Source organism: Phalacrocorax carbo, chromosome 16 (genome assembly GCF_963921805.1).
Source record: "Phalacrocorax carbo chromosome 16, bPhaCar2.1, whole genome shotgun sequence".
Lineage (NCBI taxonomy): Eukaryota > Metazoa > Chordata > Aves > Suliformes > Phalacrocoracidae > Phalacrocorax > Phalacrocorax carbo.
In genome coordinates, this window is record NC_087528.1 from 9,537,447 (window position 1) to 9,560,362 (window position 22,916).

The following is a 22,916-nucleotide window of genomic DNA, read 5'->3' on the forward strand; positions in this document are numbered from 1 at the left end:
GAAGGTAAATATGGTCATCGAGCAGCGCCGGGTCCTGTGCCTGTTGCTCTCATGCTGCCATGGCAACACCCCACTGTTGTCCCCTGTGGCACCATGACGCCCCACCAGGGCCAGGCTGGCCCCACAGCACCGAGGGAACTGGGACCCCCAGACACTGCCCAGGCAGGGTGACATGCAGCACTAGGGCCCTGCATCTGCCACACCATGACGGGGACCCTTCAGGGGACACCCCCGCAAGCCAACCCCAGCCCACAGGATATCCCTGCGGTAATGTCCTGTGTCCCCCAGGGCCATGGGGCAGCCCCCGGCACTGTCCCACGTCCCCACAACCCCCTGTTCCCTGCACAGCCCCTTCCTGTGTCCTGCCATCCCGCCAGTAGGCTGGCTGGGTCCAGCACCCCAAGGGGTCTGTGTCAGGGGTGGCAGATCCCCAGGCCCAGCCCTGTCCCTGCTGAGGGGAGCGGGGCACCTGGCAGGGGCTGGCTGGAGGTTGGAGCTGGCAGCACCAGGCACGGATCAGAGCGGGGATGGTGTCTGCTGATGGCTAGGAGCCTCGTGCAAGCGCCTGATGTCTGCCCATGCCAGGGCCCGCCGGAGCATGTCCCCTCCCTTGGAGCTGCTCACCACAGCCCCGTAGTACCTGTCACCAGCCTGGCTGCCACCCCAAAGCTGGGGCACTGCCTGTGTTGCAGGGCTGAGCCTGCAACCCCTGTGCCCTGGTCATCCCCTGTGCTCCCACAGAGCCACGTGCCCTGGCCAACAGCTCCCCAGCACACACAGACCCCTCAGGACTGCTGGGCGCAGCCTCTCCTTGGGCAGCAGCACAGCTCCTGGGACGCCAGAGAGAGTGAGCAGGGCTCCCACAGCCCCTGGGAGCAGGGCCAGCGCTGGCCCGAGGAGCTGACTCCCACAGGGCTGCCATCAGCATCCTTTCCCATCACCATGGAGAGTCTCTGGCAGGGGACAACCTGCTGCCAGTGTGCTGCCATGCCCACCGGCTGCCAGGGTTCAGGCTGCACCCAGGGCTGAGGGCAGAGCCACCCACCCTACACCGGACTGTGGGACAGGGCAGGTGAGATGTGAGTGGCTTGGAGGAAGCTACCCCTGCCCCTTGCCCCAGAGACCCTGCTGGGACCACAGCAAGAGCTGCAGCTGGGGGACCCTTCCCTGCCATGGCACTGCCTGCAGCGAGTGTAATCTGTGTGCACCCTGACAGCTCCATGCAGAGCACCAGCACCAGGCTGCGGGTAGCACAGCCTGCACCCCCACACCCCCTGGGGTACATGTCAGGCAGCATGACCTGCACAACACACGTGTGTGTCCATGCACAACAGACGCACTCACATACATGCGTGCAGAGGTGCACGCCTCAGCTGCCTGGCAGGAGCCGGCTGCTCCCAATGACGGGCAGAACGAAGATGCTGCCACCAGCCCACATGACCCGGGGCCTGGTGGGTCAGAGGCTGGACCCAGCTGCAGCACAAGTCTCTGGCTGTGGGGCTAAACCCAAGGCATGGACTGGGGCCAGAGCATTAAATTGCCACTTACTGCCCAACCCAGTCTGCCCGGGCAGCTGCATCCCCGCGGCTGCAGCCAGGGACCCCGGGGCCACAGCGCCTCGCAGGAATACTCCCACTTTATCAAGGGAATTGAGCACCACAAATTAGTCTTCTAAGTAGATTTTGCCTGCTGCCGTTCCCTCTTCCCACCACTTAATTCAATGATACAACACATACCTCTCTTCCTCCCACTGTTTAATCTAATGATAAGCACCATATCCGAGTCACAGGGAAAATAAACCCTTGCTGAGTTTTATTTTTTATAGGTAAACAGCCTGATTTCTCTGGCCTGCGGCCTCACTCCCTCACAGGGGCACACCCCCGCCACCTGACTTCCACACTTTTCCTGCACTGCCTCACTGCCCTCAACCCCCGTGATTTGTTACTAGTCTTTATAAAAATCGCCTGTTTATACAATGATTTTTGTACAACATTTCATTAGAGTTCAAGCAACTGCTTTGCCTCTGGCTTTACAGCACCCAAGCAAAGAGGAAAAGCAAGGGAGAGGCTGGCAGGGTTGGGCTGCAGGACCCCTATATGTGCTCTCGGGCTCGGGGACACTTGCAGCCCCCACGTTTGCAGTGTGCACCCAGCTGTGGGGAGCAGTGCCAGGCTCCACAGTAGCTGGCCAGCATTCTGCCCGGGCTGGGGAGGAAGGGAGGTGGGCACTGCACAGAGCCCATCCCACATGGGCTGTGAGCCCCACGGGGCACAGGCAAGCCGGCCGTCAGAGCAGCGAGCTAGCCGGCTGCAGCTCTCCATGCGGGAGCATTGGGCACAACCTACAGATGAGCTGCTTGGAGGCTGCTGCAGTCTGCCTGTGCCAGCAGCATGCAGCCAGCACCCGGCATGCTGGGGTAGCTCTTGCCCACACACACCGTTCCATCCCACTCCCCTTGCACCAGGTACCACTCCCTCCCTCCAGCAGCTCCGAAGGTGCAGGGGCTCCCCCGACCAGCAGGCTCTGGCCACTTAGCTGGGACGGGTTGTTTTCCTCCAGCATCACCAGCCCCAGCGGAATCTCTTCCCATCCCCTCGCGACACACAGACGAAGGACACATGGCTCCAGACACACTCAGGACTTCCAGCTAGGTCAGTCCTGCTCGGATCTGTGCTCCCCAGACATGGGGCACACCACGGGGTCCATCCTACAGGAAAAGTCAAAGGAGAGGGGCTGTGACAGCAATAACTGTCACCTCTTGCCCCTGACCCCCTGAGGGTACTCACTCCTCACAGGCTGTGGCCTGCCAGCACCGGGGTGAGGGAGCAGGCACCAGGGTGGCTCCAGCCAAGTCGGCAGCAAGAGTGGCCGAGGCACCACCTCACCGTGCCAGACCCAGGCAGTGTGCCCCAGCACATGAGCACCCTGGGAATATTTTGGTGAAGGGAGGTAACCAGGGTCATAGCTAAGTGTAAAGAGATGCACTTGAGGAGAAATTCTAGCAATGCTAAGTATAGTTTAAATGCCATTAAAGCAGGGGAGGGAAGAGGATACGAGTGTATTAATAGTCTCAACATTTAAAACTTTGGTCCAGCGACAGCTCCTAGGATGCTGGCTGGCAGGAGGGCTGCCAGAGCCCAAGGGCATTGTGCTACCAGCACACAGTGCCAGGCTGCACATGCTTGAGGTGAAATTAAGAGCCCTAAGCAAGTGCAAGGGCAAGATCCCTCCTGGAAAAAAAAATTAAAATACAAGGCAGCTTCTGCTCTCTGTTACTTCTCCTTAGGACTCAGTCCTTGCCTGAAAAGGCAAGGAAAGCCCTGGCCTTTAGGGCCAGTGCTGAAGTCTGAAATGGAAAACATGGGGCTTCAGCCACCAAATAGGAACGTTTTGGAAGTCTAAAAAAGGGAAGAACAAGGGTCCTGCCCCAGCAAGGCTGCAGGCACACACAGGCCAGTGCAGACAAAGCAGCGGGCACAGGCACGCAAGAAAGCCAGAGGGGATCAGGCAGAGAATGGCCCACCGGGGCACGGTGGCTGGGACAGCCACCTCCCAGGCCTTTGCAGTGCTGCGCATGGCACACCAGCACCGTCAGGGGTGGCCAGGCAGTTTCCCGCATGCTGCTCCACTGCCAGGCACAACTGCTCTGGTGAACAGCAGAGGATCGGCCCCAGGATCAGCCCTGTGCCCAGCTGAGGCAGCTGTGGAACAGGGGCGGTGGCGGGCAGTGTCACACTGAGGCAGACCCAAAAGGACACCAGCTTTTATTTACAACACTCCTCAAGTGACAGACAACAGAAAAAAAAAAACAAAACAAAACGAAAAGAGAACAGTATAGCTCAACGACTCAACAAAGAAAAGGTAATGGCAGCCACAACTCCCCCTGCACCCCCTCCCAAAGCCCACTGGCACTGGGCAGAGCCCCTGGCAGCCCCCTTCCCACCAGCTCGGAGCACAGGTGGGCAGGGGGATGCTCCCACCACTCCCCATGGTCTTCTTGGGGCACAGAGAGGTGGCCGGCATGGCTGCTCTGCTCAGAAGGGTGAGGATGGCACAGTCGCCCTCCCTCGCTCAGAGGCGATGATGCAGAAACCACCCAAGCCTTGCCAGGAGCAAGGGTCCCAAGAAAGCCTCCCCCACAGCACAAGTTACACCGATTACAGCAGCCCCCACACAGTGACATTTCTGCCAGCTATGGAGGCCAGATCTCTCCCAAGGGTGCACGTCTGGAAAATGGTGTTAGTATAGAACAGCACAGCGCTGCTCAGGCCAGGATGCCAAGGAGCTTCTTTCCGCACAGTCAGCACCAGCTGCCCCCCAGTGCTGCTGCCTCCTATGCAGCTGCCAGAGCACTGAGGCCAGGGCAGGGGGTGCTGAATGTGGCCCTGCGCCCCCCTCTGACCACCTCTCAGACACCTGGGGCTGAGGCCAGCGCTGACACCCCCTCTCTCTCCTTCTGCAGGGAGAGGGGAACAGCTCCATCTCCAGCACCGCAGGGATCTGGTCCAATCTAAAGCACAAGACAAATCCTGTCTCGGCTACAGACCCACGAGCTCTGGCAGCACTGATGAGTCCCAGGCGCTAGCAGCCCAGGTACAAATTAAGCTCTCCCACAAGGGAGCAAGGTATAGCCAGTGTGACCTGCCCAGCAGTCAGCTACATGAAGGGTGTTGAACTGGGGCTGCCCATCTGTCCCAAAGCACAAGGACAGAACCAACTCTCCTCCCTTCTCTCCCCAGCCTGCCCCAGCAGCTGTGGATCCTTGGTGCACAGAAAGGAGCGGAGAACTACCACTGCCTCTATCAATGACACAGCCACAACGTCCTGCACCACAGCCCAGGGAGCCCACATACCCAACGCACCAGGGGCAGAGATGGAAGGAGAGCAGAGATCTGTGAGCCCAGCATGAAGTAGGGAAGGACAGCTTGAGGCCAGAGAAAGCTATGAGTGGGGGGCTGGAATCCTTTGCAACAGGCTCTGGGAATCCTCAGTGAGCCTCTGAGCATCTTTGATTTCAGGTAGCTTCAGAGCCAGCCCCAAAGCTGACTGGCTCTCCTGTGGGCTTTTGGGAGTACAGACCAGAAGAAGAAATCAACACAAAATCTCAAATTAAATCTGCTTGAGGACCTTAGGAGACCAGCCAATCCACAGGGAGGACCTGCCTTAGGACTTCTTTGCATCCTGTGTATTCCTCCTCTTCAGATCACTCAGATCGACAGGTTTAAACGCTGCAGGGATGACAGGAGAGGACTTTGGCGGCAGAGGCCGCACCACTGCCCCCTCCCAGCCCACAGGGGCTCCCTGGGGCCGGCCATCCCCTCCGGCAGGAGCCGGGGGAAGGGTGCCCCCCACCCCCCTCACCTTTGAGGCTGGGGTTCGGCATCTTCTCCACGTACTCCTCGACCAGGCTGCGCTCAGAGCCCATCTGGCTGCGCAGGTCACGCTCCACACACTGCCAGGCTGCGGGTGGGGACCCACGGGTGAGGGGGCCACTTGCCTCAGGCGGTGCCTGGGCACAGGACCGGCCGCAGATGGGGCCCCCGCGAGCCCCGGAGTCCCCCGGCCTCCACCCCACTCACCCTCATAGATGAAGCGCACGTTCTCCTCGTGGGCAGGCGTGAAAATCTCACTGCCGGCGCCGGGGGAGCGCGGGCCGCCGCTCCGCTTGCCGTTATAGACCACGCGGGACACGGGGGAGCTGAAAGAGAAGCGCGGGGCTGAGCCGGGCCCGGGGCCGCGGCTGGGCCCGGCGCCGGGCGGGGCTCACCTGGCCATGGCGTCGTCGGTACGGCGGCTGGGCTCGGCTCAGCTGGGCTCGGCTCGGCTACGGGGAGAAAGGAGAGGGCGGCCAGGCCGGGGCTAGGCCGCGGGCCACCCTCCGCCCATCACCATGGCAACGCGCGCCCCTCACCTGGGCCCGGCTCCCGCCTCCTCTCCCCCTCGGGCCGCGACGGAAGCGCTGCAGTGCGCAGGCGTGGACACGCACGCCACCGCGTCCGGCCCGACCCGCCCCGGCCCCGCCCAGACCCTGGCCCCGCCCACGCCGCGGGCCCGGCCCCGCCCAGCACCGGGCCGAGCCCGGGCCCTGGCCCAGGACCCGCTGCAAGGACCGAGGGATGCGGTGTCCGAGATGTTTTATTGTAAAAAATACAAAGTGATTCCCGAGACGCGGTACCGAGCGAGCCCCCCCCGCCCGGCCGCTGGCCCAGGCCCAGCCCAGGCCCGGCCCCGGTCCGGCCCTGCCGCCCCCGGCCCAGCCTAGGTCCGGCCCTGCCGCCCCCGGCCCGCCTCAGTCCATCGTGGTGGCTTGGAAGAGCTCCACCAGGTCCTTGTACTCGGGGTCGATGAGGTCCGAGGGCTTCTCCCCAGCATCGGTGGTGGCCTCCAGGCTGGCCCCGAGGGAGAGGAGGTACCTGCAGGAGATGGGGAGCTGAGCCGGCAAGGCCCACGGCCTGCAGGCAGGCCCTCTCAGCTTGCGGGGCTCCCCCAGACCCCACGGCCGTGATGCCCAGGCACAGCCACAGGGAGCTTTAAGGCCTGGGCAGTCCTGCATGTACCACATGCAGGTAGGAGGGTACTGGGCACCCTCCTAGGAGGAGACCCCCAGAACCAGGTCCAGCCCTGTCACCGTTGGCTATGGTTCCCAGGGCTTTGCAATGTGTGGGTGTCCCCTCACCTGGCAATGTCAGCGTAGCCATCGCTGCATGCCATGTGCAGGGGCGTCCACCCATTCTCATCCTTCTGGTGGATGTCAGCGCCATATTTAACCAGGAGCTTGACACAGTCCAGGTTTCCAGTAAGCACAGCTTCATGGAGGGCCGCCATGCCTAAAGAAAAGGATTTGTTAGCCCTGAACAGGGGGAGGCATCTCTAAATACTGAGCTTACAAGTGCAAGTTGTCCACAGCCCAGGAAAAGGGGATGCCAGCAAACCCTCTTTACCAGGGAGGTGAGTTTGGGGAAAGACACAGAGACTGAAGAAGCAAAAGGAGCTGCCACAGGTTTCTCTTCCCCTTCTACAGCATAAATACCCTTTCTATGATGGTGTAGCACCCACCTCCCTGCTGGGCCTAGCAGGACAGGTCAAGGGAGGAGGAGCTGCCTTCTCCTGCAGAGCTCCCAGCCAGTGACCTGCCCCAAGCCGTGACCAAGACTCACATGGGGACACAAGAAGAGTGCCTCTGGGGTCCTGCTTTGTCCAAGTTTTGGAAGCTCCTTAGAGAGCAAGTAATTAAGCAATCAGTATAGGTAGGAGGAAGCCTGGGGTCATTTCAGACCATTCCATGGCCATGCAACAGCAGAAGCTGAAGCCAAGCATAAGAAAGGGACAAATCTGTGCTCTGCACCAGCTGGTATGGATCAAGGCATTCCATAAACTATTGCTAGTGAGGTTGGGTGCAAACAACACAATGCCTTCCCCACAAACGTAAATGCCACAATTCCACACATCCTCATGTGCAAGAAAGAACAGTGTGTGTGAGAAACAGACAGAGCCAGGAACAAAATGCAGAGCCTTCCCCCAAGCTGGGGTGGAAGGCAGGAGCCCCGTTGTCCCATCCAGAGCTCCACAGACCAGCCTGTGTTCACAGCTCCTTTTCGAGGTCCCACTGCACTGCAGGTGCATTGTCATGCCTTGAACAGACCCAGGGGGTAAGCCTCCCTCCTTCCCACAGCGTGCACTGACCACACTGTTGAGGGGAGATGTCAGGGCACTGGCATGGGGCTGTCTTGGGCCCTGCTTGGCAATGTTGGGGGTGGTACTCCTCATTAGGGAGGAAAATGACTCAATTCCAACCTGTCACCCTGCAGAAGGCGGCCCATGTTCTAGCTTTGGCTGCACGGCTCGCTCTCATCTCCCTCACGGCCCAACTGAGCCGTGCTGCTGCGCAGATTCCAGCTCTGCCAACCCCAGCAGCACTCACCAGAAGGGTAGATGGTGTCCAGCGTCACCTTCCTGGCACGTATGAATCTGCCCACCTGCTCCAGGTCCCCCTGCCTGATGTGGTCCTGAAAGACGATGTCATTAGGGAAGCGCACAGTGCGTGAGGCTCTCAGTCTCTGGGCGTACCGACTGTAGCGGGGCAGTGAGACTGGGTAATAGTCCTTCATGCTGATTGCAGCCTTCAGACACTGCAGAGGAAGAGGACGAGCAGAGGCATGGGGGGCTGCAGGAGCAGCCGGAGTTGCTCAGTGCTCAGCCCTACCACTTGCTGGCCTCGAAGCACTGCTTTCTCCTCTCCTGCCTGTCACGTCTCTCCTCGCTATAGAGGTGTGATGGCAACCACACTGCTGCGCTCCCTCTGCGCCCGTGTCCGTGTCCCTGGTGGATGCGAGTCCCCCTTGCCAGCAGGGAAGCAGCAGCTGCAGGAGTCTCCCTACACCCCCATGCTGCTGCATGCAGGAGATGGTGCTGGGCACATGCAGTTCACCCACAGGCCCTTGGCCCAGGACTGATGGTTCTCCAGGGGCATTGCATTATATAGGCTCCCGTGGGCTATTTTGAGGACATGCAGCTCATGCTATTTGCCATGATATGTTGTAATTGAGCCGCCCAGGCCTGCAGCCTCCCACTTTTGGGCAGAAGTTGGTGTCTCATCTTACCACCCACCTGTTGATGTGCCCATCCAAGGGGTCAGATCTACTGTTGCTTTTGCATGGATAGCCCTTCAGAGGAGCCCAAGGACCTGAAAAACAGAACCTCCCAGCAGCAAGCCCTCACACAGACATGTACACGTGCCAGGGAAAAGCATGATCACCAAGCGAGGGGAACCAGCCGCTCATGTACCGACCAGCCAGGGCAATGCAGACGTGTCAGAGCTACAGTGCCAAATACATTCAGAGCTAAGTCACTCTCCTGTAGTTGCATCAGATGACTTGAAAGGAGCAGAATGAGCTGTGCTGCCCAGCATGACTGCAGGACAGTGTACAGCTAAGCATAGAGAACACCACCAGCACGTTGGATATTATCCCTCGCTAGGACAGAGGTGCTGCTGATGCTCCTCATGCAGGCACAGAACCAGAAGCCTACAATGTCACTCCACCGTGTTCAATGTCCTGCTTCAAACTCAGAACCAGCTGCTACATAAGGGCAGGATTCTACAAAACAGCCTCAGAAGAATAGCTGAAGAACAGCACCACCACCAGACAATTCCTGCACTCACTGTTCTCCAGCTGTAGCTGTCAAAGGCCCAAAATGGACCATTTACCACTGAGGAATGTTTGAGATCGACCAAAGGTTCAAGCAACAATTGCTCCTCCATCCTTCTTCCCCCATCAAAGTTTGGCCATTTCAGATACATGAGCATGTTGTGCTCTAGTTCATGCTGATGGGGATTGTCCACGAACTCCCCTGTGGTGCATCAGGAGAAATCTCTTGTCCTGTGTTAGTAGCCACTGATTTCATTCTGCCCCTTCTGCACCAGACCCTTGTCCTGAATCCCTGCCAAGCAGTGAAGCTGACAGCTCCATCAACCACACCCCAGAGAACTGCCTGCTGTGCTTGTTCATCTTCTGGCAAACACATTGATCTTTTTGTTGAGCATCTCTGCTCAGCAGTACATCAGACAGAACACTGTGCGATAGGAGGCTGAGCTATCTGCTGTGGAGACAGAACGCTTTGAGCCTGCTTTCTTGGAACAGCAATTAGCTGTGTACACAAGATGACTCTAACAGAGGCCTGCTTTGCCAAGAGCAGCCTTGGTGTATGAGAAAAGCCATCCTCCTCTGAGCTGAGCAAAGCAGGTCTCAGACAACAAACAGCGGAGAACCACCACAGGATTCAGCCTTGCTTACACTTTGTCTCTGCAAATGGGCCTTTTCGAGCCAAGTCCTACCCAGCACCTCCCAGTGGAATTTCTTTCTAGCAGTGCTGTCTTCCTCACCACCCCAAAACACAAGGCAGCTTTCTCACACAGAAGCAGCTACCACTAACCGGCACTGACACCAGCCACTAGCACTGCCTGCTCTGTTGGGGTATGGCAACAGCAGCTGGGCTACACTAAGAACAAGTCCCCTGCCTGCCTTCATACATGCAAGGTCACAGCCCTGGAGGGAGGCATCTGCAAAGATCCTTCTCCGCAAGGATCTCTAACTGTAGGTAACAGTCACAAACACAACTGATTAGTAACAGAACAGGCAGCAGCAAACACTGTTTTCCAATCCCATTCAGCGATTGCCTGTTCAGCCCCAGCACTGCTGTGCCAAAGGTTTGGGCACACCACACCAGGACTTGGCAGGAGCTCCATTCTCAGGGGAACCACAGGAGGCTGGAACTGTAGGTAAGCATTGTACAACACTGTTCTGCACCCCAGTGCACCCATATTCAGTGACAGGCACCATTAGCCTCCTGAATTGTCCTCTAGCTTCTCCATGCCCTCACATGTGACATTTATAGAATGTTTTCTTACAAAAATATTTTCAGCAGTAAGTGACTGGCTTGGAAATAGCAATGTAGCTCACTGGGTCATATGAGCCTGACTAGCAGAGCTACAGGCAGCCCTTGGTTTCCCTGTAGGCAAATTCCTTGGTTAACTGCTCAAGAGCAACGAGGTCCTCTCACCTCAGGCCAGCTGGCAAGCTGAGCTGCTTATTCTCAGAACCCAAGCCAATGTCCCATCACTGCTAACAGAGCTGCTAGTTGTCTGCCTGCACAAGCTGATTTGATGTGGATATGGTCATCTTCATCGTTTTCCTTTATAGATTACAAAATACTAATTTCTCCAGGTTAAGGTACCACCTGCAAAACTAGAAGCACTGAAAGTGTAAGTTCCTCTCAAAAATGTGGTATTTAGTGAACATCAGCTTTCTCAAACACACCATTCTGGCAGAGTCCCTTGAGAATCACCCTGACCTGAAAGAGGATCAGAGTTCTAAGTTCAAATATATTCATTCTACATTCTGATAAAGACAAAGACATAATAGTATTAAAATCTCAACTTTATTTGGCCAACAAATTAAATTCCAATGTTATTTTAGCGGAATGCTAAGAACCAGCCTGATGGAGCTCAGGCCTTTGAGGCACTCCCCTGTTCAAGTTCCTCCCCAAAACCCAGTAATTGCAAGTGTCCTCTTCAATCTATTTTATCAGGCCCTCCCACACCACCCACCTGGTCAACCCATTCAAAATAATGCATGGAAAGTGATTGCAAAACAGTCTTGCATTTGATCAAAAGGATGGCAACACAGCTAGGTCTCATCTAAGCTGGTGAGCCAGCTATCACCTCCACCCTCAGAGCCTGCCACAGCCAGTGCACAGTATTCCACCCTTTCAGGTGTTTGGAATAGTCATCTCCAAGTGTCTTAAAGCAGGGGAAAGGAAACATCTGCCCAGCATGAAGAGAAGCACCTTCATATTCACCCATCACACACCATCAGCCCACTGCCTCCTTCCCTACATACACTGAAGGCTGATTCCAGGGAAGAACAGCTGAGACCATTAAAGGCCCTGCCAGGTGCAGAAATTAACTACGGGCTTTAGTTTTAAAAGAAAAAAGGGAAATAAGCTTTCTTGGAAGATGTTAGTGGCAAGGCTCCGGAATGTTGGGCCATTGAACTCATGCTACCACTTCACAATCTGCTTCTACCCAGAACAGAATAATTCAAAACAAGAGCTGTGTACAAAAAAGTACATCACAATAAAAAAATGAACCCAGCTGGCTGGGCTGGCTACCAAGTGACAGATCCCTTCTCAAAAGCAAAAAGAAAGAAAAGATAGTCAAGGGTACAGATAAGTGAGGGTAAAGTGTTACTTTAAAAGCCAATCCCTGGATTTCCAGTCATTCACCTTCTGCTTTAATTCTTAATGGGTTTCTGACTCCCTGGGCTGCGTAACAGCAGCCAATTTAGTGTCTGATTTTTTGGGTGATGTAGATCAGTCTTCTCTTTACAATTCATCCTTTTGGATTTTCTGCTCATCATCACCTTCCTCAAGGTCTGTTTCTTCATCTGTCTCCAGGTCCTCCAGATCCTGTATAGGTTAAAGACAGCTACTGGTTTCTGGCACATTAGGCAGATCCAAAACCAAGCACAGAACAGCATCTCCAATCTGTTCACTATTCTCTGCCCCCACATTAACAAAACATCCAGAGACTTCTACCAAGAGCTCTGAATTTGGGACATTAAGGATTCGGAAACCCCTGGAAGCTGGTCCCTGCACCTGTAACACCCTCACCCTGGCAGGTGAGGAGCTTCCAACTAGATATACTGCATATATAATGTTCATCATACCACTCAAGTTCCAGGTGCTGAGCAGTTCTCAATAAAGAAGTAGTCCTCTAAGTACTCCAGCAGTTTGCACAGCAACCAGAGACAGCTTGCGCAAAGTTAGAGGCTATAATATCAACAGGTTCCATGCATTTGTGTTTAAGCCTCCCAAGAACATTTATTTCACACCCAGCTGAAGTGTTCCCAGTAAAAAGGGTCCATTACAGGCAATGGCCAGCCAGGCTACAACTGAACTGTCGCATTTTGATGTGGGCACTTTTGTTCACCAATATCCTTTCCTGCCACATACAACCCAGGATCTTATTTAGGATTGTGGATTCAAGCACAGGACCAGATCCAACCCACACTCCATATTCCAAGGGCCCAGGGTACTATATTAATATTACTCACATCATCAGCTGCTGCCCCATCCTGACCTCCACTCTCCAAGAATTTTTTGAAGCCTTCTAATGTCCTCTCCCCATTATAGTCAATTACCTACACAGGAAAAAACACCAAGATAATGGTTATGGGCACCTACAGAACTACACCCCTGGAGAGGAGAATTCTCTTTCTGAGCAACAGTTAACATGCCAAGCAAAAGGGAATTTAAAAATTCACCTTCACCCATATGAGACGAAGGAAAACAGCTCAGCCACTAGACTTCAGAGAGCACTGCGAGGAAAGAATAGCCTGCAGATGAGCACACTGTCCTCTGCTATGCTCCCTTTTTCCCCCCCATTCCCACTTCCCACCCCCACCAAACTCTTTCCTACAGCCCAGCCCCCCACAAAGGGTCTCAGATGTCCTGTAGACTTGATGCATTCCATCCCTACAGAATGGAGAGCCCTCCCAAAGGTCTTGTTCAAAACAGAACTCAAGCAGGCAACTAAGCATTTCTAGTGCTCCCTTGTGCAATCTGTATAAGGTCAGCTGCCTTCTTACATTTCTGCCAGAGCCTGCAGGGAAGAACTTGAGTGTTGGGAAGCTGTGGATTTTCACTGCATCTACTTCATTGGCTGTTGAATCCATCTTGGCAATGACAATGTTCTCATGGTCCCTGTAGGTCTCTCCCAGCTTGTCCCAGATAGGAGCCAGCTGCTTACAGTGACCACACCAGGGGGCATCTGTTATTTAGAAAAACATAGCTACTACCACCAACCTAACAAGTTACCACCACTCCCCCTCAGCCCCCATGCCAGACAGTTCACGCACATCTTTTCAACCAAAGCATTCCCTTTGTGGCTTAGATTCTCCAAGACACTTTCTCCCTAATCCTAGTCATGCAGTATTTTGGCACTCCTTTCATGCCAGTTCCTGGAATCAGTTGTTGAAAGATACTTACAGAACTCTACAAAGACATTCTTATTCTCATCAAAAGCAACTTCTTCAAAGTTCTTCCCAACTAGAACTTTGACAGGCTGCTTGTCCCAGTCATCAGGAAGATCCTGACTCATCAGGTGGGGCTGGAATAAGAAGTGAAATTCAGATGCATGATTTGCTACACAGCTGCTTGGAATGCACATGCAGTCACATATCCCAGAAAACCCAAGATTAACCACCCCCCTCAGTGCCTCAATCATAGGCTGTGAGCAATCAGATGAGTCAGTCACTTCCTCTTCTGCTTACAGAAAGTCTCCTTCCCACCCTGAACAAGTGGGAATAACAGGTGCTCTTGCAGAGAACTGCAGTTGAGCTCTGCAGGAAGGAAACAATATTGCTGACAGCATCATTCCCATAGGACCGAGTTTAGCTAAACAGTCACTACTGGAGTAAGTTGCAGATGGCTACCTCCAGCAGATTAGTGCTGGAAGCTCTTTAAACTGAGCCACGTGAGTTCACACCTTCCACAGATTGCTGGCAGAAAGAGCAACTGGATAAACAGCACAGTTACCACAAGCAGCAGAAAGAGGAGGCTCTGCTTGTACTCAGGTGCCAGTACAGAGCTTGCTTTCTTACAGTCTTCATGCCCCAGTAGTTTCGCCTTTCATTTCTCAGCTCAAAGCCCGCTAGATATTCTGTACGTTAGTTGGAAGGATTTTCTCCAGATGACTCAACTCCTCACAGGGAGCATTTTATGCTTGCTTAGCCAGTAGGTTTACAACCAGCAGCATTTATCATCTTTACCTTGATCTTGCCCTCCAGGAACTTATTACAGAACTCTTTGATCTTGTCCGCTGTGAGGTCATCCGATTCAGGTTTGTATTTGGTCATTTCTTCCTCCAGTGTGATCAGACGTACAGCTGGACATTCTTCTTTCTTTAGGCCAAAAAACTCCAAAATCCTCTGGTTGTCACTGTGGTCGCTGTCTATGAAGATGAACAGGATCTTTGGAGGAAAGAGTCAAAGGCAGTACGGTGAAGACAAATACCTCTCAGGTGTCAATACTTTATACACACACACTTGCATGGGTAGTAGCTGAACTGGCCCCTCCTTCCTTCTCCAAGCCCATGAAGAGGGCACCCTGTCAAAGCACAAATGCTTGAGCCACAACAGTTCAAGCAGCACACACACAGACCTGGCACTGATGTTGATTAAGACAGAGTCAGATTTACATCTGCAGGAAGGAAAGTCAGGAGTTAACTGTTTTCCTTCAATACTTGTGCAAGCCAGTAAGTGACTCAGTCACCTATTATCAAGGGACACAGGTAGAACTAGCTTCAAGTCCTCCTCCATAGCTGTTAAGCTGATATAAACAGACAGTGCTACAGCTCTCTGCAGGAGGTGGTCACTTAATTCATAATCCAAGAAAACCATCTCACCTTCCCTTTGAAGTTTCCAGCTGCACTCTTGAAGTTGTCCAGTTTCTCTTGGTAGTCAGACACACTTTTTGGTAGGAACAGCAGAATATGAGTCTTGATTTCTCCTCCAAAGATTTTAGGAGCAGTCTGAAGAGTAGGAAATAAACTTTATTTTTGGAAGAGAGATAAACCAGTGTCAAGACCAGCTTGGCTCTGCTATTCTGACTAGACCACAGGAACCTGCAATATTACAGGACTGCTTTGAACGGCAGGCTTATGCCTTTCCCTTGTGCTCTTCACACTTGTCCATAACCCCAACCCAGTATCAGCTCTAAGATAAAACATGACCACACAACCTACAATTTAAGCTTTGTTATATTCATACAGTAGCTATGGGAAGAGGCCTTACCAAGTATCTAATGACCTACCTGTTCAGTGAACTCTATGACCAGAGGCAGTGCATTAGACTTGATGAAGTTCAATAAATTATCTTTTGTAAGTTCCCCTTCAAAGTTGTTACGGCCTTCATCAAACTGCAAGAACAGAACTGCATTAGAACACTTCATATCCCATACAAGTCTTTCAAGAAGTGAGATGCCACCAGAGTCACTGCCCCAATGGATCTCAGCTCCACTTGTTCAGAGCAGCCTTCCACCTCTCAACAAGGTCACCACATGGTTCACATAAAATCTGGATCAAGGTATTCATCTTCCTGGCAAGCAAAGGCTAAAATCACCCCCAGCAGCAAAAATGAGAAGCAACAAGACAATCAGCTTAGATCCTAGCATTGCTTTGCACGACTGTGAAATGATTTATGAAACAGGTCACCAAGAAGGGCTTTTAACTTCACTGTAGAAGGCACTAGACAGACCAGGGAGAAGCTACTGGAGCACAGGCAGCTTTCTGCTCTGCGGGAATTAGCAGCATCAGAGCAGACGTGCGCACTTTAACCAGGCAGTGCTATGAAAGAAGTCTGACAGCAAAGCCCACCATGCACTGCAAGTAAATAGTAATTTACTCAGCTCTGCAGGATCATTTCAGCCTCTATTGTTAGAGACAACAGCACGTGTTTAACATGCACATTGCACGGAGGTGCCAGAACCCTTTTTATATTAGGGCATCACCTGTACCCCTGACCAAGATTCTCAGAACCCTCTCTGGCAGCCTGGAAAGGGAACAGCTGTAGAGGATCATCAAGGTTACAGAGGATGTGCGGGATAGCACAGCAGTCCCATGGCAGGGCAATGCTCAGAGTTACTGGCAGAAGCAAGAGGGTGGACTCGGATAACCTTCTGTCAGAGGAAGCATACCAGCCTCAGCTGAAAAGCTGAGCAAAACACTTAACATTGGAAATTAACTTTGTAAATACTTTAAAGAATATTGAATGTCACCATCACAGCCTCAGAACAAGTTGTTTGAGGGTCTTTGCAGGTCTGGACAACTCAAAGAATATGACAAGAATGACTAGCCAACAAACCCTCTCACTTTAGACCCAACTAAATACAGAAAGCTGAGCCAAAGACCAAAAACATGATTCTTGGCAAAATAAACCATCTGGCACTTACGTCCTGGTATTTGGTTACCATGGGTGCTCATTTTCACCTTGGTTTGGGTTGGACATGTCTGAGGGCTCTCACAGCACTACCATGAGATCACACCAAAACAGGAACAAGGAGGCAACATTCATGGCCTGAAAAGCACCTCACCTTCTTTCTTCCGTGCTGCAGAAGTGCTGTGCGCTGCATCCCAGCCCTCCAGTGGCTCAAGAACAGCCTTTCAGACCAAGATTCCTCCCACTCCTAACACACCCGACAGAAGCTGCCAGGTGCAGAATTGCTTTTCATTCCAGATGTACCCAAACTGGCTACACTTATGGAAAATAGCTTGAAAATTCCTTTACTGTTAAGACCGGTCCTGCCACTGCCCCAGTTCTTCAGAAGCAGAGGAAACCTTAGAGCTCACAGGACTTAAGGGTTAGAACAGTACATCAGATCAACACAAGTCCATTCTACAGAGAGCTAAACATGAGAAAATGTACATGTAACTACACAAAACTTTCAGCACTGGACACCCTAGCTGTAACCCAGGCACTTCAAAGCAATGTCTATGTTGCCCTGCTCAGAGCCCAACGGTGGTACTCCCCACAGCCCCAAAGAAGCTGTCAGCTTTAGAGGAGCATTTCTAGTTGGACTTCAGTGCTTGCCAAAGGACACAAATAAAAGTTGAGAAAACCCCTGCAAACAGCTATTTCAGCCTAACATTAGCCACAGAGTATGCAGAAAGTTTACATAAAGCTATATGCAAGAAGAACAACGTACAGGTAATAAGTCAGCCAAGAACAATACTGGTCCCTTCACCCACCCCAACTTTTCTGGTCACAAAACCCTAGCATTTTGAACTTGTTAGCCTGATAATTTACTTGCATCCTCAGCCATACTGATCTGAGGGACCTCTAAGAATTTAAGTCTACAAGCTTCTAGCACCATAAAAATAGCTACAGTTTCAGAGGCTCAGTGGAATAAGATATACTACTTTAGCTGAGCAAAGAATGAAATAAGAATTCACTCAGCTCTTTAGCCTGTCTTAGGTCAAATCGGTCAGATCAATGACTGATTAGATTACAGGTTTAGTAAGTCTGAACCCAAACCAGCTTTCTGTCCCACCTCACTGCACCCATGACCCAGTACCACCAAATCTAAGGAGCCTCTACTTGTCTTCTCAAACCTAGGATTTCATCCCAGTGACTGGGATTTTAATAAAGGCATCACTAAGTTTATTTCTGATTCTGTAAACAGCCAGCATCCCTCTGCACATAAGCCAAGTGCCCCAGCCTAGTCAGCTGGAGCTGCAAATCTTAGGAACTTTGCTGGAACCACTATGCTGCAGGGCCCACAGCAACAGAAGGCACAGAACAACTTAGACACAGCTGTTGACTGACTGCAGTCAAAGTCAATACTGAGTATGCTTAAAAGCAACTTTGCTAAGCCACAATCACAGAGCATCGTGGCAAGTCATCAAGACTCGCTACTGTTCTGTCAAAGACCTTCAAAGTTTGGGGAGGGGCACAGGAGGCCTCACTAGTTACAGCAATAAATATTTTAAAGATTGTGCTGACCATTACTGTGCTGCAGCCAGATCTCTGAGAAACAGGGAAGTGAGTGAAGCAACAGCTTGGACTCAAACCCCAGCAGCTTTGGGAGGGCAGCACGGGGCTAAGAGACTGATGAGGCTGCCCTCTGCTGACTGCAGGCCCCTCTGCTGCTGGTCGTGCCCTGCAAGGGGACCTGGGGCTCTGCCACCCCACAAAGGGGCTGAAGGCTCCACCCTTCTCCCCCCTTCCAGGATCTGAGGCTTGGAAACAGCCATACTAACAGAACAGGATCTTTTGCTGTTTCATCCAGGGCTGCCCTCATTTGAATCTGACTAGTTAAAGTTAAGAGGCACAAGACTCAAGTGTGGTGCTCGTGCTTTGCACCAGCCAGTACCTTCTTGAAGAGGACAACGCCATCCTTGCTAAGCTGGTACTTGGTGAAGACATCATCACTAGATGAAATCCCAAAAGGAATGTCATCCACGGCTTCCGCTGCCAACAAGAACTCCTTTGCAGCCTCTGATGTCAAATCCTGGAGAATAAAGAAAGGTGTCCCACATGGGATCCATCAAACTGAAGCATAAACATCCCAGGGCTTACCAGCCAGAGAACTGGACAATCAAGTAAGGCAGGACAGCAAGTGTTTCACAACTTAGAGAGCCTTCCCCAGCTGTCAGGTCCCCATGGGGCAGGGAAGCAGGGAAGGAAGGCCCTAGATGTACACAAGAGCTTCTCAAATAGAAGCACAAACCCTACCTTAAAGAACCCAATCACAACCACTTCACTGGAATCCACTAATGTCTCTGCTGCAGCAGCATCTGTCAGGGTAGTTGCAGCTGGGCCAGTGCGTTTCTTCAGCCAGCTGACGATATCATCTGCTTCTCTGCCAGCTGCAAGAGAAAGGTAAGAATACCAATTAACTTTTTCCCCTTGACTAAGTTTAAGAACACACAACCCCTAAACTTTGAGATAGGCTGTTCAGCAGCTGGCCAAGAGGTCAGAAAGAATCAAGATATCGTTTACGCAACTCTCTTCCTTTCACTCCTACTGTAATTAAGCCAATCCCTAATTGTTAAGTCAAGGTACAAGGGGCTCCCAGGAATCCATTCTTCTCTTGCTTGTAGCCCAAGCGTGTTTTTAAACTTTGACCAGCAACACTGCACTCTTCCAAGATGCTAATACTTTTTTTTTTTTTTTTTTACACAAATATATCACCTCTTTGTTTCAAAGCCAGTATTCTGGATGTTACGCTCAGCATCCAGCACAATGTGGCTTGGTTTAGCTGCTTGTCTTGGTCTTCCTTACACCTCTGTCTTACACCTCGTGTTCACCCCTTTACCCAAACGCCCAAGCATTTGTCTCAATCCTGGGCACTACATTGCTTGAGTAAAGTCAGGCTGATTAACAAATCAAGCTTGTTTTCCTCTTCTTTCCTACACAGAAGCAATTCCATCTGCTTTAGCTCATATTAGGGATTTCCCCAGCTTTGAGCAAGAAAACCTGTTAAAGGCAGACTTGCTCCTCAACACCCACCCAGAGTACGCCTGCTGCTCCCACTCTGCTCCCTGGGCTGCTGTCACAGTGGACCTTGTCCAGCCGCACCAGCACACACAGGAGCACAGGGCCAGGTGCAAGGACCCACCGCCACGTCGCCACCCTCTGCGTCCCAGCAGCATGGCCGGGTGCCCCAGCTCACCCGTGTACTCTTTGGGAGTGGCCTTGTCACCGTTCCTGAAGAACTTGATGGTGGGGTAACCACGCACGCCAAACTGCTGCGCCAACTCCGACTCCTCTGTGGCATCCACCTTGGCCAGCCGGATCTCCGAGCCCTCTGCCTTGAGCTTCGCCGCAGCTTTCGCATACTCGGGGGCCAGTGCTTTACAGTGCCCGCACCACGGGGCATCTGCGGGGCAGCGGGTCAGCACCGAATCCCCCGCTCCGGCTGCATCCCCCCGCCACGCCAAACCCCAGCCTCCGGGAGCCCCGTGAGCGGGTGCGGGGCAGGAGGTCGACACCGAGCAACTCCCCCCAAGTCCCGGGCTCCGGGAGCGGGGCAGGGCCGAGGGCAGCTCAGGTCCCGCACCCCGGGTCCTGCACCGCCGCCCCCGGTCCGGTCCCGCAGCGCCTCCCCCTAGTCCCTCCGTCCCCTGGCCCCACCCTCATCCCCCGGGGCCGCCGCCCGCCCCTCCCAGCCCGCCATTCCCGCGACCCCCGTCCCCAGCCCCGGCCCTCACAGAACTCGACGAGCAGGTAACGATGCGCCGCCAGCGCCTGCTCGAAGGAGGCGCCCCGCAGCACCAGGACACCGTCCTCTTCCTCCTCCGGAGCGGCGGCAGCAACGCCTGGGCGGGCAGGCGACGGCAGGAGTAGGCAGAGCAGCGGGAGGAGGGCGCGGAGCCCCGCCATGGCGCTGATGGCGGCGGGTCGGGACGCGACGGGACGGGCGTGCGGTACCGGCGCCGCCTCCGCTTATAAACCCGCCTCCCCCCCGGCCGCCGCCGCGCCCCATTGGTGGTGTCGCGCCGCTCCGCTGCCACCCGCCATTGGCTGGGCCCGCCGCCCGGGCTGCCGGGCGGTTTCTATTCGCCGGTGGGTTGGGCATGCCCCCCGCCCGCCGCCGCGGGTTGGCTGTTGGTCTCGCTCCCCTCCCGCCTGTCGCCATTGGTTCATTTCCTTCCGCTGCGTCGGTCGCGATTGGTCAGCGCCACCGCCTCGCGCGACCGCCTGCCCTCGAACGTGGCACTCGGGCGGCCCCCGCGGGCGGGCACTGCGCCTGCGCGCGGCCAGGCGCGCGTGGTGGATTCTGACTGGACAGTTTTCGCCGCACTTTGACCCGACCCGGAAGGGAAAGATCCCTCTTCCGGCTGCCTCGGAGGGAAAGGCAGTGGGGCATGTGACGCTGCGGGGCACGTCACGGCACGCGAGGCTGGCAGTCGGAGGTCCGGGAAGGAGGCTGCACTGGGCAGTGCTCAGGGCTGGACCCGGGCCTAGGTCCCTACCGCGGGGACGGGGCGCGGATGCTCGGCGTCACGAGTGTCACGGTGGCCCCGTTGTCCCTGGACACACCACCCCCCACCCCGTACGAGGCACCGGCCATGGCTGCGGCGCGGGGAGGCGCCGTTTGGTTTTGTGGCGGCCCCGGGGCGGGGAGCGGGGGGAGCTCGGGGCGGCGGCGGGTCCCTCGGAGCCTCGCGGTGACACATTCCCTGACGGTGAAGGCGGCCGCGCCACGGCTTGCCCGAGGCAGGGCGCGAGGGGCGCTGTGTCCCCCAGCATCCTGCAGGTGCCTGTCGCGGGAGGGCTCCGGCTCAGAGCACGGCATTCTGTGTCTGCTGAGGGACCCACAAGAAATGAATCCTGTAACCCTGGCAGAGGAGAACCACATCACACGGCTCTTCCTGCTTTGCTCTGGTACCTCCTGATGTGGCACAAGAATTGGTTGCCAGGTCCCTGTTGCTCCCAGAGCTCAGCTGGGGAAGGGGAGCCCACGCGGAGCCGGGCCCACGCAGACCGGGCAGAGTCCAAGCTGGGGGATTGGCAGGGTTGCTACAGCACCTGCACCTCTAGGCTGCCCAGCTGATAAGTGCTGGAGTGGGAACAGGCCCTCTCCAGGCTCCCTGGCCATGCCTTGCTGATGTGCCAGCTCAGTGGCTGCCTGTGAAGTAGACCTGCTCTTTGCTCTCTCCCCTGTCCCCCTTGCTGGGGCTGGGCCCAGCGCCCCAGGCCAGCAGTGCTCAGAGCAAGGTGCCCTGCCAGTTCCCCATGGATAACCTGGCCATTCTATGACTGCTGCAAGAGAGCAGTTATCCCTTCAGGAGCTTTGAGTGGGTGTGGAACTGACGCCTTTCTTGGGCTTAGAAAGAGTCCGGTGTGATTTTAGATGGCGAGGCTGAATTGAGCAAAGCAGCGAGCGCACAGCAGCCACTGCCCAGCCACTGCTGCTCGAGGCCATGCAGGCATGGGCATGTCAGGCTGCCAGGGTGGGGAATTGGCTGCTGCCAGCAGCAGGTCCTGCCTTAATGCTCAGCCACCTTGAAGCCTTTCACCTGAGCGAATCTGGCTCATGGCCCTGCCAGAGGGGCTCTGCAGCGAAACTCTCTGCTGAAAGGGCCAGACCCTGCATTGGGGCAGTTCCTGCCAGAAAATCCTCACCAACATGCAGGCAGAGGCAAGCTTGCGAGACGCCAAGGGGAAGTGCCACATCCCACAGCTGGCAGGTTTCTGGGGCTTGTGGCGGCGAGCTGTCTTACAGCATTGCCATGCATCTGCGGAGGCCGTGGGGCCTGGCGTAGCACTGCGCCACTGGTGCGTGTGCTCAGCATCTCTGGCACGGCCAGTGATGTTCACTGACGCCTTGCAGGTGCTGCAACACTCTTGGTTTTGGTGCTGGTTGGGGATCATGGCACTGCTGAGTACAGCATCTTGTGCCTCCCTTCTGGCACCCCACAAAGAGAGGACAGGTCTCTTCTTTTCTTTAAATATCTGTGCATTGCCATGCCTACCAAAGGGAAGCCACACAGTCAGTGCACCACTGGCCCTCTGTGGTGGCAGCATGTCTCCTCTGATGACTCGCTCCTTGCTGGGACTCAGCTGGGGCAGTGAGTCGCTGACACAGCAGGCACAGGCCCACAACTAGGGCTCTTGTGCACTGCAAGACATTAATTCACAAGTTCTCCCCTTTTCCTCGGCCTTGGTTCTCCCAGGCTGCCTTTTGACAGCTGCAGGTGAAAGCTGCCATGCTTGCAGAGCTGCAGTTCTGCTGCTTCGAGGCAGGTGCTGTGTCAGACCAAGCTCCTGCAGCACATACAGCCGCCTGACGAGAAAAGCAGCCCGGACCGCTCTTACGCAAGCTCTGACCCAAGGTTTATGAGATGCAGCTCCCGG

General features: G+C 54.5%; 3 protein-coding genes across 4 annotated transcripts; all 3 read right to left on the reverse strand.

The window, feature by feature from the left end:
* Positions 1–3,747: 3,747 nt before the first annotated feature.
* Positions 3,748–5,977, reverse strand: MCRIP1 (MAPK regulated corepressor interacting protein 1). Of its 2 annotated transcripts, XM_064467236.1 has the most exons (5): positions 5,912–5,977; positions 5,768–5,824; positions 5,580–5,698; positions 5,362–5,460; positions 3,748–5,228 (listed from the first exon to the last, which is right to left on the reverse strand). In XM_064467236.1, the coding sequence occupies exons 2-5, from the start codon at positions 5,773–5,775 to the stop codon at positions 5,164–5,166; spliced, it is 291 nt and encodes a 96-aa protein (XP_064323306.1). In that variant the 5' UTR covers positions 5,776–5,824; positions 5,912–5,977; the 3' UTR covers positions 3,748–5,163. The 2 variants fall into 2 exon arrangements, with proteins under 2 accessions (XP_064323306.1, XP_064323307.1); XM_064467237.1 differs by having other exon boundaries at positions 5,768–5,933.
* Positions 5,978–6,115: 138 nt separating this feature from the next.
* On the reverse strand, positions 6,116–9,966 carry PPP1R27 (protein phosphatase 1 regulatory subunit 27). The gene is made up of 3 exons (XM_064467233.1): positions 7,922–9,966; positions 6,677–6,827; positions 6,116–6,413 (listed from the first exon to the last, which is right to left on the reverse strand). Exons 1-3 carry the CDS (start codon positions 8,106–8,108, stop codon positions 6,290–6,292), a joined length of 462 nt encoding a protein of 153 aa, XP_064323303.1. The 5' UTR covers positions 8,109–9,966; the 3' UTR covers positions 6,116–6,289.
* Positions 9,967–10,916: 950 nt separating this feature from the next.
* Positions 10,917–20,490, reverse strand: P4HB (prolyl 4-hydroxylase subunit beta). The gene is made up of 11 exons (XM_064467186.1): positions 20,267–20,490; positions 19,729–19,935; positions 18,789–18,922; positions 18,427–18,564; positions 15,370–15,474; positions 14,963–15,088; positions 14,328–14,528; positions 13,546–13,666; positions 13,146–13,327; positions 12,612–12,698; positions 10,917–11,964 (listed from the first exon to the last, which is right to left on the reverse strand). Exons 1-11 carry the CDS (start codon positions 20,436–20,438, stop codon positions 11,881–11,883), a joined length of 1,557 nt encoding a protein of 518 aa, XP_064323256.1. The 5' UTR covers positions 20,439–20,490; the 3' UTR covers positions 10,917–11,880.
* Positions 20,491–22,916: the final 2,426 nt, after the last annotated feature.